General features: G+C 43.8%; 1 protein-coding gene across 1 annotated transcript in view; it reads left to right on the top strand.

Annotated features, from left to right (window-relative positions):
• Positions 1–14,912, top strand: part of LOC308095812 (sorbin and SH3 domain-containing protein 2-like) — a 57,795-nt gene extending 42,883 nt beyond the window's left edge. The window contains 5 exon segments of the mRNA XM_080442900.1: positions 478–1,728; positions 2,014–2,592; positions 4,932–4,972; positions 6,227–6,333; positions 9,830–14,912. Of these exon segments, the coding sequence (XP_080299026.1) occupies positions 478–1,728; positions 2,014–2,592; positions 4,932–4,972; positions 6,227–6,333; positions 9,830–9,891 (2,040 nt within the window). The 3' untranslated portion in view covers positions 9,892–14,912.
• Positions 14,913–15,489: the final 577 nt, after the last annotated feature.

Genomic DNA, 15,489 nt, shown 5'->3' with positions numbered 1-15,489 from the left:
CAAAAATAGATATAGCAGATATACTCATAGAGCTCATAGAGCGGCACCGAGTGCCGCGCTATGAGCTTGTAGATCTGCTATTTTTGAAAAATCGTGAAAATGTGTGTGTATCTTTTTAACTCAAATCTTTGCTTCTGGGGGGGGGGGGGGGGGGGTCCCTGGAAAAAAACATTTTGAGATGGGGGGGGGGGGGGTCTGCGGACAAATACATATCATTTATGAATTAGAAGACATTTGTTGAATCCCGAAGAAACAAAGATTTGATAAAAATGTTTTGAATAGCCCAAAGTATAAAATAGTGGTTATAGCTAACACATCTAAAATGACACAGTATGCGTTCCCGTATATTGAATGGGTTAAGCCAGTAGTGTTTTAACAGGGGTCAGCAGCACACTGCCATTACTTCACACATACCTCCCCACTCCTCCTTTTCTAAGCCTCCCTCTTTTCCTCCCTTTTCACTTTACCAATCCGAAGCCTCTCGACAACCTTCCTCCACCCTCTCCTTCCTCTTCCTCCGCCCACCACCACCAGCCCCACCACCACTCCCCTCACGCCGCCTCCAAATCCCTGCACCTGCAAGCTATCACCAGTGAGTGGCTGGCCCTCACACTGGACCCCTCAACCTCCACCTCCGCCACACACTCCCTCACAGCGACCCCCGTCCCCCCGACACCACCCCCGCTCCCCGCCGGTCTTCAGGACCCCGTCAGGGGGATGACCCCTCCGGCACCGCCTAAAAGAGGCTTTACCCCTCCGCCCCGAACGTTGTCCAGAAAATCAACCGCCGCCGCGTTCAAACAAGGAACGCCGGAGCCAGACCTGCACCTGCAGTGTGTCACCAGCGAGTGGCTGGCCCTCACCATGACTCCCTCCGCCTCCACCACGCCCTCGCTCTCGGCGACCCCTGTCTCCCCGACACCACCCCCGCTCCCCGCTACCGTCCTCGTCCCCGCCGCCGGGACCCCGCCGGCACCACCTAAACGAGGCTTTACCCCTCCACCCCGGACGTTGTCCAAAGAAATAAGCCCCACGTTCAAACAAGAGATGCTACTTCCAGTCCTACCTCCCTCCTCGTTCACCTCTCCTCTTCCCGGCTCCTCCTCTCTCAAACACGCGCTGGGCGATGCGAAAAGGACCCAACAGCTGTCGTACGGGGTCACGGGAGCGGGGGGGTTCTTCTGCACGGAGCCAGAACCCGTGAGCCTACCCACGGAAGTCCCACAGTGGTACAGGCCAAGCAAGGCGCAGCAAGTACAGAACAGAAGCGAAGCGCCCAGAGTTCCGCATCAAGGGGAAATAAACCCCTACGACCGGCTGTTGTCACTGATCCTGGGTGGTCTCGCCAGTGCAGACGACGGGGAGGTCTTGAGGTTACCTCAGGCTCCGTCACAACCGACTCACGCACCGAGCGGTAAATCCCACAGCAGGGCGAGGTCACCACCGCCAGCAGTGAAAACCCTGGCGGTCGCCGCCGCCGCCCCCCCTGGTGGCCAGTCGGGGGGCAGCCTCTGCCTCGGGGTGGAGCGGCACAAGCCGGTGACGATGGAGCCGCTGTGCATCGCCTGGAAGGGCCGGCCGCAAGTCGAGGAGGAGAGTCGAAGGCGGGAGACCGGTGACCTCCTGACGTCGTTCAAAGGGGAGGGGTTTCCTGTGTTGTTCATTCAGGAAGAGGAGGACGCTAGACAGGAAGTGGAGAAGAGTAGAAACCGCAGTGAGAGTGAACAGGTAGAGCGTGTGGACTAACTACGCGTTAACAAAAAAGCTTTAGTTGCTTGTATACACAACAAAAAATCCTGAGCGCTAGTTTAATCTTTACACTTTAAGAGAGAGTTAAACTAACACTCAGGACACTTTTTTTGCTGTGTATGACAGCTGTGCAACAACAATGGGGCCTTTTTGCACCAATAGCTGCTCTCCATGATAGATTCACATCCCGTTCTGCGATGGTTTTGATGTTCAGGTTGTCATTTCAGCTTCAGGGTTGACCGCTGTGTCGTTGCCTCTGTATAGGCTGACGTCTGTCCATCCGCGGCCGCCACGTGTCTCTCTTACCACGGCCCCAGGTCACCTTCCCCTCCACCACCACCTCTTCTTCCTCCCTCCACGCCTTCTCCCACTCCCACCGCTTCCCCCCTTTCTCCTCCTTTCTCCCCTCTGCTGCTCCGGCCCGGCCCCTTCACCATACTCCCGCCATGGCTCCCAGCCTCTCCCCCTCCTCCTCTCCTGCTCTCCTCCGCGGAGCGGTCCGTGCTTCCTCTGCCGCTACCTCCTCCTGCCTCCTCTCCTCCACCCGCCCTGCCGTGCTCCTCCCCGCTCCCTCGCTTATCTCCCTGTCCCGGCTCCATTCACCTCCTCTCCACCTCCCAGCTCTTCTCCTACTCCCCTCTGCTCCTCGGCTTTCCCCTGCCTACTCCTCCTCCTCCTCCCCTGGTCCATTTGCCCATCCACCTCCCACCCCTCGCTCTTCTTCCTCCTCGTCCTCCGCCTCGTCCTCCTCCTCCTCCTCCGCTGTCCTGCTCTCCTCCCATCACCACTCCATCCTCTCCTCCTCCAATACCTCCACCAGAGCCTAGGTCTACCAAGGTCAAGGTAATGACGCTGTTTGGTGTTAATGATAATGATGCTGATGATAGTGATGGAGATTACAATGACGGCTCGCCTGACAGAATAACACTGTGTGACACATTTGGGTGTTTATAGCAAAATAGTTTTTTTTCTAACATGTGCTTACATTAACATCTACTCACAAGAACTACGAATGTGTGGATGTGTGAACAGGAAGTGTGTGTGCGCGGCTGTGCGCACACACGTGCATGTGCATATGTACGTGCGTGCATGTATGGTGGTGGTGGGTTTGGGAATTCTGCATGTGTTGTACGTTGTGTGTGTTTGTGTGCGTTCATGCAGGCGTGCGCCTGTGTGTGAGTTGGGTGTTTTAACTAGGGGTGCAACAGTTAATCGAACTAATAATCAATAATTTTATAAAATTATCGATTAATAATGTATCCCTAATTTGGGCATGACATTATAGGACAAGCTCGCAACGCATCGCAACGTGGTGCGTTGTGAGCTTGTAAAGCTTGGAAAGCTAAAAAAATCCGCTACATCCACGACACTGTCGCGTGCGTATAATTAAAAGTCTTTCACTGCCAGAGTATATACATTAATAAACTCACGTTTTCGTGTTTTTTTACCTTTTCAACTCGTCACCGAATTTTCGTATCCATTATGATCCATCGTCGGACCGTGTGTAGACACAAACAGTATCCATGGCCGACCCCCAGAGGAAAAAAAATCACCCGCGAGGTAACTTTCCTTGTCGTAGGCACGCTGAAAACATCATATACCGTCAAAAATGCACGTCTTTCCCACCTCCCCAACTGGCCACAGAACATTTATATAAATTATGATTGCTAATCAGATTGTTGGTAAACACAAAGGGGACCACTGTTCGTCGTCCAGAGAAAGAAATATATAACCGGAGCTGTCCCTTCCTTTGTCAGACCATGTTGAAAATAGGATGTCTCGCGTTAACGCGTTGATGGCAGTCAAAGAGTAAACGTGGTTAATAGGTTTGCTTATATATTTTCCCCCCCTTTTTTCCCCTTTTTTTATATACAGTAAAAACGCGCCTCTCGATTTTTCGAATAATCGAAAAGTACTCAACGTATTAACTCTCTCAGTGCCACGCCCCGACATATCCCGAGTTTTTCCCGAGTACCCTCAGTGCCAGCACGAGAAATCCCGAGTTTTTACTTTTGACTGTGGTCGCGCTATTCTGTATATTTTTCATGATCACTTTCGTTTCCTGACTACATCAGACTCACCCGGAGCCGGATTCATTTCCGGGTCACGTTGTTTTTCTCCGGTGATTTTCGGCCAGAATAGGGAAAGTCACGGTTTTTCACACGGTATAAAAAGCGAACGGAGAGGTCCACGTCTACTCTCTTTGGTCTGGGTGACGATCAGTCATCGTAGTCGTGTATCGCATCGTAATTTAGCGCGATCAACGATTGTCGAAAATGTCAACATCCGGTTCTGACCGGATATGACGTGAGCCTGTTTGGGAGGGGGTGAGTGAGCCAGCGAGATCATCAATGTGTCGATTTGTTGCTCTCTACTGGTAGAACTGTATTATGGGTTTAAAACCCCAATCAGATCATTTATTTGAATGAAAAATTACAAAATAAAATAAAACGCAAATTCCTGGCAGTTTGGGAGTACTTTATGAAAATACTCTTGGCAGTGAAAGAGTTAATGAAGAAAATAATGAGACGTTGCAGCCCTAGTTTGAACCTGTGGTGGAGGTGGCTGTGTCTGACACGGTCTGTCACTTCTGGTTCTTTCAGCCGCCTTTTGAGCAGGATGTGATGGTTGGCGGTAAACCTCCTCGTAGCCCCAACACCACCAGGAAGTCCTTTATGTCAGCCCTTAGAGGTCAAAGGGTAGGGGGCGTGACCTCATCACCCCATGCTGTGACACAAGGAATATGGCCATCTTTGTACATAATTGGTTGTACCATATTCCACCATAGTGCATGCTAGCGTGTGATGTTTAAATCATAAGTTGAATACGAGTGCATATATGGAGGAATGGAATGGAGGAATGGTGTGTTTTGGCTAAACTGATGACTTTTAGACTTGACTGGTTGATTTGGATTGATCTTTCTGTGCAGTAATGTTCATTATTTCCAAAGGGATTCCTTCATACTGTATGTCTGTGTACAGATGTACATGCTTGAATGATTGTAAGCAGTTCCAAAACATTGACATTATGATTCTCCGTCTCTCTCTCTCTCTCTCTCTCTCTCTCTCTCTCTCTCTCTCTCTCTCTCTCTCTCTGTGTCCTCTCTCTCTCTCTCTCTCTCTCTCTCTCTCTCTCTCTCTCTCTCTCTCTCTCTCTTTCCCTCCTCTCTTACTGTCTCACAGCGATATGTTCAGCAGGATACACTTCATGGTGGAGGAGACCCGTAAGTCAATACTTTGATATTTTTGCACTCACACGTTATGATTGTCATTTCCATAGAAGAAATCACTGTCTAACCCAGCACGTCATGTGAGCTGTGATTTATTGTGGTGGCCTTGTGCTGTGGAGTATTAATTACATTAGAGTCCAACATAGTATAGTTAATGTGGCTTGTAAGTAACAGTGTCCCCATGCTGATGTTGTTGTACATGTCATGAAGTGAGTTGTTATGGTCTCCTTGAGGTTGTAAATGATCCTGCATGTCAGAATCAATGTCCACTCATCTATATACTACATCTGCAGTGGCCTATTATACCTGTGAATTATTATGGTAGTGATATTTGATGAATATAGTAATAGATAGATTGGATAGATTTGCTTTTCAGGAAATGGAAAGAAGAACCTGTGTTCCAATGAATCCAGGTTATTATTTAGTCATAATGTCTAATATTTTTCTTTGGTTAAATATTGATAAAACCCACAGACAGGCTTTCAACCTGGCGTCCCTATTTTGGGAATGTAGTTACGGGTGAAGGATTTCAAAATGTTTCAGTAGCTTTAAAAAAAAAAATGCTTTCAACAGTAGCTCTTCAAGATCACAACACATCACATCACAACGCGTTGTGATCTTGAGGATGGCTGTTTTCTTTTTTTTACATTTGCATGAAGTATAAAATAGGGCTTTATTGATTTAACACATCGTGTGCCAGAGGTTTATTAAAATAGGGTACATCCAGTGCCAGCATATCTTCCATCCACTTACGCTGATATGTTTCGTGCTGTAGAAGCCCCGACGCGGACGTGCATGTAAACAAAGCCTGCGTGCGAGACGGCGGAGGGTCCCGACTAACGCCTGGAACAATAATATTTCTAACGCGATCCTCCATTGCAGAGTGATCGCCGATCGAAAACGGCTCACTTCCACCACGTTAAAAAGAAATAGGAGATATTAAGCTTTTAGTCAAGGAGTTAACATTGGAGCGGACGAACGGAAGCATTTTTGACATGGATCCACATCCGGCCCCTCCTTCTTAGAGACTCCTTGTATGATCCCAAAGTTTTGTTAGAGCGCCCCACGTGGGAAAAATATATTTCAAAAAAGAATGGGCCAAAAACGGTCCGGACCGTTTATGGCACATAACGCACAGCTTCTCAAAAACGGTCCGGACTGTTTTTGGCACACAATGTGTTAAAAAAAAATACTATTTATCCGAAAGATACAGTACAAGTTACTGATAGACATGTTTGACCTGTGCAGGTTCCGGGCGGTGTACAATTACCTGCCTCGCAATGAGGACGAGCTGGAGCTGAAGGAGGGAGATGTTGTTGACGTGATGGAGAAGTGTGACGATGGCTGGTTTGTTGGTAAGAAGAGAGAACCTCGCTACCACAACAGTGTGATTGAAATGACTTCACGTGACTCTTGAACCAATGTGTCACAGAGCAACGTGTTACTATTTACTGAAATAATGAACAACTGAACAACAGAATGTAAAGAAATGTTTGCCTTATAAGTGAATGCACACAAACATCACATGTTGTTGATGTTGTTTTTATTTGTTATTTTTTTAACCTTTACAGGCTAGACCAGTGGTTCTCAACCTTTTCAGGACGCGACCCCCAAAATAATCATATTTGAACTGGGGACCCCCCACCCTGATTCCACAGATAAATGTTGTAAAAATAGCCGATCTACAAGCTCACAACGCCTCGCAATGCGAGGCGTTGTGAGCTTGTAGATTGGCTATTTTCACAATTTTTGTCTCTTTCTTATATTATTTGACAATTTAGCCAATGTTTGACCAGTTTTTATAGCATAGCTTGTTGATTACTTTTGATGCAGTAATGCTATTCTTTTTTATTTAATTTCATATTATTTCTTAGGCATTAAAAAGGTCTTAAAAGTCCTTAAATTGTCACTTTACTGTCATTTGGGGACCCCCCTAAAATCATGTGGGGTTGAGAACCACTGGGCTAGACGAATGTCTCTGTTTTGTAGTTGTTTTGTGACCCTATTCACAAGTAATACTGGAACCAAGCTCCAGCCATAGATGCATTTTTGTGCCAGCCACTAGATGGTGCCAGAGTGCCACCATGTATTTTTAACAGGCTTTTGCCTTGAAGAACAACAAGTTGACAAGTTATCCCTCACAGCTGGACTCAGCCTGAGGACGTGATTGGTCAGTTAGATGACTGTTTGTCCTGAGAATCAAGGACATTTCAGCATCTCAGCTTCATAAATATTTCCTTCCTGACAAAACCTCTAGAGCTATGTATGACCAAATACCTGAATTAGACCGTAACATTCTTTGAGCAGTTTGGCACAGTGTTCTTGGGTTATAATAACAATATAAAACTGTTATAAAATAGTACTATTGGTAAAACTGCCTACCCATGGCCTGCAAACTTTGGTCATAGCTACTTGGAATGGGATCTGAAAAATCTAACTCATACATCTTGATCACATGACCCCAGAGATAATGTGTACCCATTTGTGTGAGTTTAGGACAAAATCTGTTGGAGTAGTAGAAAAACACAATATGGTGGAAAACTTGTCTGGTGGAAATGGGCCAAGTTCTGTAATGAGCCAAGGAATCCAAGGGAAACATTATTATGATTGTATGACCTACGATTCAAAAGTTATATTCCAAAACCTGAATTGTTATAGCGCCACCATGAGGCTGATTTGAAAAATATAGGGTGGCATTTCTTCCTTCGCCTAGTGGGAAATGGTTTGAATGAGCGTGCAAAGTTTCACGGCAATCAGACATGATTTTCATGATTTGAGGCATTTTGTTAAAAACTGGCCACACAGACACACAGATGGACAGGGTCATTGTCTCGGCCACGGCCACGCCTTCGGCCTGACGGAGACAATTACAGTGGAAAAAACATTTGAAAGTCAGTTCCCAGCACAAGCAATTTTTTCTTGTATTGTTTTATCCAATCCAATCCAATTTATTTATAGAGCACATTTAAAAACAACAGTGTTGAACCAAAGTGCTATACACACTCAGTAAAATACTAAAATAAACAAGAGAATCACACACAATGAACAAGACAACGATTGACACAATGCCTGGGGAAGCAGCAGCTTATCAATCTGAATTTTCAAACGCCAAGGAGAACAAGTGAGTTTTCAAACGTGATTTAAACACATGCAGGGTTTGAGACACTCTAACATGGGGTGGCAGCTTGTTCCACCATGTGGGCGCTATGGAGGAAAATGATCTATCTCCCCGTGTTTTCAACTTAGTTGCTGGGACCTTAAGGAGTGACTGGTCAGTAGACCTCAGGACCCTTGTACCATTATTGGGAGGTAGAAGTTCGGATATGTATAATGGTGCCAGCCCATTTAAAGACTTAAAGACAAACATTAAAGTCTTAAACTGAATCCTGTAACGAACAGGGAGCCAGTGTAGGGAGGCAAGAATAGGGGAGATGTGATCATATTTCCGTGCCCCTGTTAAGAGGCGAGCGGCCGCGTTTTGGACTAACTGTAGTCGTGACAAGCAGGCTTGGCTAATGCCAACATAAAGTGCATTACAGTAGTCGAGTCGGGTTGAGATAAAAGCATGGATAAAATCAGAGAGGGTTACAGCAGACTTGACTTTGGCTAAGAGCCTCAGCTGATAAAAGCTGGATTTAACAACAGAGTTTATCTGTTTGTCAAACTTAAAATCACTGTCCAATTTGACACCAAGGTTAGTGACCACTGGTTTTAGAAAAGGCTGCAGGGGGCCCAGATCCAGAGAGGAGGTGTCGCAGGCGGTGCTGGGTCTGAACACCATGACCTCTGTTTTACTTTCATTAAAGTTAAGGAAATTCAGGGCCATCCATGCTTTTATGTCCTTCAGACAGTCCATCAGTGAGTTCAGGGAGGTGGTGTAATTTTTTTTCAGGGGCATATAGATCTGCGAGTCATCTGCATAGAAATGGTAGGGAATGCCATGCTTTTTAAAAATCAAACCCAGAGGGAGGAGGTACAGGGAGAAAAGGATGGGGCCAAGAATTGAGCCCTGCGGGACTCCACATGGGAGAGGTGCAGAGGATGATGTGGAGTCACCTAGGGCTACAGAGAACGATCTGTTAGACAGATAGGACCTGAACCATGTTAAAGCAGTGCCTCCGACACCCACACAGCACTCTATGTGCTTTTCATTTGATGTTATGTAACAAATGTTATGTAACCAAAAGGAAATCCAAACTTAGTTAATAAGAATTATGTAACTCTGCTTAGATTAGATTGTTTATTTATCTTGGTATGCACTGGCTGCAGTGTAATGGAGATGAAAGATGAAAGATAATTATGTACTAATTAGTTTATTTTAGGTTGATCAAACCCAGGCCAGTATAAATGCAAAGTTTCAAAACTCAGTGGTAAAGTATGTTGGTACTGTAGGTTCTTGTCATGCTTCTTCTTTTAACATGCTTTTTTACTACACGGTTAAACTATACCTACTATACATACGTCAAAATCCATCATTTAGGCAAAATCCATAATTTAAATGAACACTCAAGATTTGACTCTGTAGAGTAGACCACTGGTTCTCAAAGTGGGGTCTGGGGACCCCCAGGGGCCCTTGAGGGGGTTCCAGGGGTCCACAGCTAAATTAGTTAATGCAGCATCAAAATCAGTTGAACAACTTTAACTTTATACATTGGCTATTTGCAAATAGCCAATCTACAAGCTCGCAACGCGTCACATCGATGCAAAAAGAAAACATTTTCAGCCAAATACTATTCATTTGGGGGTCCTTCACAATGACAACGTTTGAGAACCACTGTTATAGACCGTAGTAAAGCATTTACTGTACACCACACTAACAGCCCTCTGTCTGTCTCTGTGTGACTACTGTAGGGACCTCTCGACGGAGCAAGCTGTTTGGAACCTTCCCAGGGAACTACGTGAAGCAGCTATAGTGATTGAGGCCAACTCCAACCATCGCCCCAATCCTCCACCCAGTCACCCCCCACCCCCACCCCAACACAACCCTGACACCACATCAAGACGTGTCACAGCCAAGACCCCTCGCACATAAAAGTGTGTGTGTGTGTGCGTGTGCGTGTGCGTGTGCGTGTGCGTGCGCGTGCGCGTGCGTGTGCGTGTGCGTGTGCGTGTGCGTGTGTTTGTGTGTGTGTGTGTGTGTGTGTGCGCGTGTGTGTGTGTGTGTGCGTGAGTGAGTGTGTGAGCGTGTGTGTGTGTGTGTGTGTGTGTGAGTGAGTGAGCGTGTGAGCGAGTGAGTGATTGAGTGTGTGTAGCTTGCCAGCTTCACACATAAAGAGAGAACACCTAGCTGTAACTAGCCATCTTTACGGAGGACTTATTCCACTAATTATATAATTCCTTTTTATTTTCTATCATGGAGCAACTAGGGCTTTGTACTCCTGTGCGCCAGTGACCTTTGACCCTCTTGATACTAAAGGAAGGCCTCAAAATGAAGATGGCGACGTTATTTTTCTTTTTTTAATTTTCACTTTGTTTCAGGATGCATTTCTTTTTAATCTAAATACAGTTTCCAGCTTACGGCAATAATTGCAGCTTTGTTCCGTTGGGGTTTTGCTTGTTCTCTGCTGTACTGTTATTAGATTGCCACAATTCTCGTTTGTCCAGTGTCACGCATGTTTAACACATGTTTGATGTTTGAGGTATCCCCCAAAACTAGTATTTCTTTCACTGAGAGTATTCTAAATCCAGGATCACAAGTGTGTTTACATTTTTACCAGCTATACGGCTCAGACTCATAGGGATGAAACCGAAATTGTGGTTGGCTTTGAATTCACACTTTAAATGCTTTTAATGATGAAAACTTCAGAAACCCAGCACAAAGTGTATTGCTGTGTTTACTTGTGCATTACTCATGCATTTACCCCTGCATTATCAATGCCTAAGAGGGTTAAGGCCCACGTGTATTGCAACACAACATGTCTGCAATGAATTGATGCAGCGATAATGGATTTTGTCATCCAAAATGAAACTAATTTCACTGGAAAGGACAGCATTCATATTAGGGCCCATTTATACTCAAAGTGATGTACTGTACGTATACGGATTGAGACGTTTTCTGGACAAAACGGAGCAATATCATCGGAAATTGTTGGGGCAGACTTCCTTGAACTAAATCTAGTTCAAGTAGGACTTGATGAAGACTATAAAAAAAATGGCAGAGCTTTTTGAGGAGAGGTTGTTCGATATGCTGAGAACTTTTAAACACGATGTTACATCGCCCAGGCACAGCGACTAACAGTTATTATTGAACATCTTTTTCTTAATACAGGTACATTATTACAACATCCTCAACCGTCCTTCACCATGATTGTTGTCAGAAATGGTTTGACTCTGACCTCCCCTCTTGTTAAAGTGTTTTAGGGGGGCAATAGTTAATCAAAGTACTCGATTTAATCGATTGTAATTTAAATAAATGCGTAAAGTACGCATGGATGCTTGCGAGTAATGATTGACTACATCGTTTGAAATGGGTGTATTTAATCTGATACGTAAAGAGAGTATAAATGGGCCTTTGGGGTGTGATCAGATGATAATGTAATGTAATGCATGTATTTAATGTACTGGCAATTTCATACAGTAAAGGTAGAGTAAGTGATATCTTTTAGTTGTTTGTTCAAGAGTTAAAGCTCTATCTTCAGATAGTAATCACGTATATAGAGTGTGACAGGGGTCTCCAAGTCTCTCCAACTCATTAATAAACAGAAAATTCATTTTCAGGTGGGTTGCCATGCCAATTCCAGCCAATTGGGAGAGAGTGCCCATTTCTCAACTTAAATTTGATAGCGTTACAGTTTCAATTTTGTGTGGACACTTCTTTGGGTCATCACTTCCAATTTCACTTGTTTATCATGTATCCTAGAGCTGCAGAGAAGGGGAGGGGAAACCGGGAGACCCCTGTTACTGGACAAACACTCTGTAGCAATGGTTGCTATCAGAATATAGAGCAACTTAACACTTATTTTAACAAAGAAATATCGCTTACTGCACCTTTAAGAACTACTTGGTGATGATGAGGACATTGTAGCCATGCAAACATGTTGCGACAGTGCAGTATGTCAGGTGAAAGCATTGTTACTGTACATGACTCTCAAGCCAATGTTACACTGTGTTACACATGAGCCTTTTGGCAATACATCATCATTATTATATACAGTGACACGTGTCAACAAGGTTGTTCAAGGAATTACAAATGAGCCTTTGCACATTCAATGCAGCACACTTACAGTGTGTTACATGTTGGCTGAGCTATCATGGCTGGATATTGGGGATAATAATACATGGGAGAGATAGTATTCATGGCCTATCAAAGATTGCAAGGCAAGACTTTTTTCTAATCTTGCAAGTTAATTTGATCTTTAGGATACAGTTTTGGAGGGGGAAAAGCTACATTTTGACCATCCTGTTTTGTATTATTTCTCTTCTCACCATAACTGATGGACTTTTGATGACAAACGCCTTTGACTTTATCTATGAGTTCTTCATTGTTTCACTCCAGATGTTACAACTCGTTGCTGTCGGGCAGAAGCCTTGCATCTCCATATTTTTTTATCTTTTAAGTTAATTCCCTAGTTTATACTTCATGGTATTTAAGTGTCACACAAATGTAGTGAAAATAGCCAATCTATACAAGCTCATAATGTGACACATTGTGAGCTTGTAGATCTGCTATTTTCACTACTTTAAAAATGACATGCCCGAAGTAAGGATGCCAATGAACCAATAAAAAGTATTAACACAAGCTTGAGATTAAATAATACCTACATTGGCTCCTTTGGAACACATGGTTATTTTTTTCCATTCCTTGAAAGATAACCCTATTGGTTTTGGACATGCAAGGTTTCCGTCTCGACAGCAGCAAACCGAAAGCTGGTGGTGGATGCCGTGTGACCTCGGTGTTTCAGGAGAGATTTTGATCATGTTAAAAACATGTATGTGGGAAAAAAAATACTGTGTTTTTCTGTCATAATATTTATTAGTGGACGAGTGCTGCTTGACGTTAGTATGATTATAATGAGACATTTAGTCCGTCCAGAAGAAGAAGAGGCGAGCCGTAGAAGGGATGGAAGTTCACGCGTATACTCACTCTGGGTATTTCTTTTTATCCTCTCACTGAAGTGGCTTAAGGTGAAGTGTACTTTGAACATTATTCAGCCGTGGCAAGTGAAAACACGCTTTGTGGAAGCTGTATTATTTTGATTTTCCATGAAGTTTTCCTTATACAGATTGGGTGTTGAATATTACAAAAGACTGTATCCGGACCTGTTTTATTTTTGAGTTTATTTAAAGGGGACATGGAATGAATAGCATTTCATTGAACCATTATTGTCAATACAGTTATGTTAATGGAGTTGTTTTTTGTTTTTTTTCCCCCACAAGTTTTGTGATGGCGTCCTGTTGGGTTGTGTCACTGAGGCTCATGTGTTTGCTATAACCTTTGGAGACATACATACTGTACAAACAGATTTAAAGATCAGCATGTCATGTTCAATGAATATGATTTATGTATTAGTTTTTAATTGCCTTTTATTTGTCTCACGTTGGATGGACACTGACAGCAAAGCAATCGTTAAAGCACCTTAATATTTTAAATTTGTTTTTTTTGTCAATCGCTTTGTTTCCTTTCCTCCACCACCCCCTCATTAACTGTTCCCCTCTGTGTGAGAGCACTGTGTGTGTCAATAGGGTTCCTGTCATGTGTGTGTCTGTGTGAGAGCACTGTGTGTCAGTTGTTTTTTATGTTTTTTTGTGTGTCTGTGTCTGTGTGTGTGGAGGCACAGGCTCAGGAGGTAGAGTGGCCATCCTGGAATCGGAAGGTTCCCCGAATCGATCCCCGGCTTCTCCTGTTTTTTGTGCTGGAGCGTCCTTGTGCAAGACCGCTGAGAGTAAACTGCTCGCGATGAGCATGTTGGTGCCTTGCATGGTTGCCTCTGCCATTGGTGTGTGAATGTAATGCACATTGTGAAGCTCTTTGGAGAAGGGCTAAATGGTAAATGCGCTATTTACCATTTAGTGTTTTGTGTGTGTGGTGTTTTTGTCTGTGAGTATGTCTCTAGTGTTTTTGTCAGCTGAGAGCAGTGTGTGTGTGTGTGTGCGTGTGCGCGTGCATGTGCGTGTGTGTGTGTGCGCGTGCTTTTGTAAGCCTTTTGTATGAGAGAGTTGTAAAAATGTCCGACCTCCATCACTTTATAAAGTAATCTTGTTTCTCACCCTCCATCATGTTTGGGTTCCTCTCTTTCTTTACATCCTTCCGTCTTCATTCGTTTCTTTGGGGTCTGCATCGGTGTCACTGATCATCAGAACCAGTGGTGGACATCAACTAAGCACATGTACTTGAGGACTGTACTTTTAAGTACAGCAAACTTTCACTTGTAGTTGAGTAATATTTGACCAGGAGTATCTATACTTTGACTCAAGTACGGGGGGTTTAGTACTTTGTCCACCACTGACCATCAGAACACTAGCTGAGCATGTAGGCATTTGTTCTGCTCATCTCTGTGATGTCATCATGTTTTAAACGTTAGCCGAGTACAGTCGCCGTGCTCTCTACTCTACTTTGGTGACTACTGTTTTACGTCCAATTCTTGTTTGACAGCCATGCTTTTACAGACCTTTCCTCTACTGCAAAAAATAATGATATTAATACATAATTTATGCAAACTTTGAAAATACATTCAGCGTTACCCAAGAAAGTGTTTGGAAATGTGTTCAGAAGATAATGAGCTGTACTGACTCGAAAATGTAGGGTCTTGTAGTATGAATTTGATACTTTTTTGGGGACATATTTGGACAGGGAACACTGGCATGGTTGAGAAAACACTTGTCCCATGTTATGTTTGTATGTATTTGAAACAACAGGTGTCCCTGCTGTGTTTTGTGCACTCAGAAGTATTTCTATAATCTCCTAGCTCTGGTTGGGTGATTTTATGGGGCTGTATTGCTAATAAAGTTCACATGTTAGTTGGTATATTTTCCCATTTTTTTGAAAAATAAAAATAGTTATACGGGTTATTTTTAAACGCATTACATCGTCAAGTTTTTGGTAGTTAAATTATGTATTAATGCTTATTAATTACATTATGATATATATATAAAGATGAATGTGTGAAGTTTTCTCAACATTCTCATCATCATATAGACTGATACTGACATGATACTGACCATGATACTGACATAATACTGACCATGATACTGACCATGATACTGACATGATACTGACCATGATACTGACATGATACTGACATGATACTGACCATGATACTGACATGATACTGACCATGATACTGACATGATAATGACCATGATACTGACCATGATAATGACCATGATACTGACATGATAATGACCATGATAATGACCATGATACTGACCATGATACTGACATGATAATGACCATGATACTGACAGGATACTGACATGATACTGACCATGATACTGACATGATACTGACATGATACTGAACATGATACTGACCATGATACTGACATGATACTGACCATGATACTGACACGATA

Source organism: Gymnoscopelus braueri, assembly GCF_963280865.1.
Source record: "Gymnoscopelus braueri genome assembly, chromosome: 2".
NCBI classification, from domain to species: Eukaryota; Metazoa; Chordata; class Actinopteri; order Myctophiformes; family Myctophidae; genus Gymnoscopelus; species Gymnoscopelus braueri.
The sequence above is the reverse complement of the archived record's forward strand: the minus strand, read 5'-3'. Positions and strand labels throughout refer to the sequence as shown.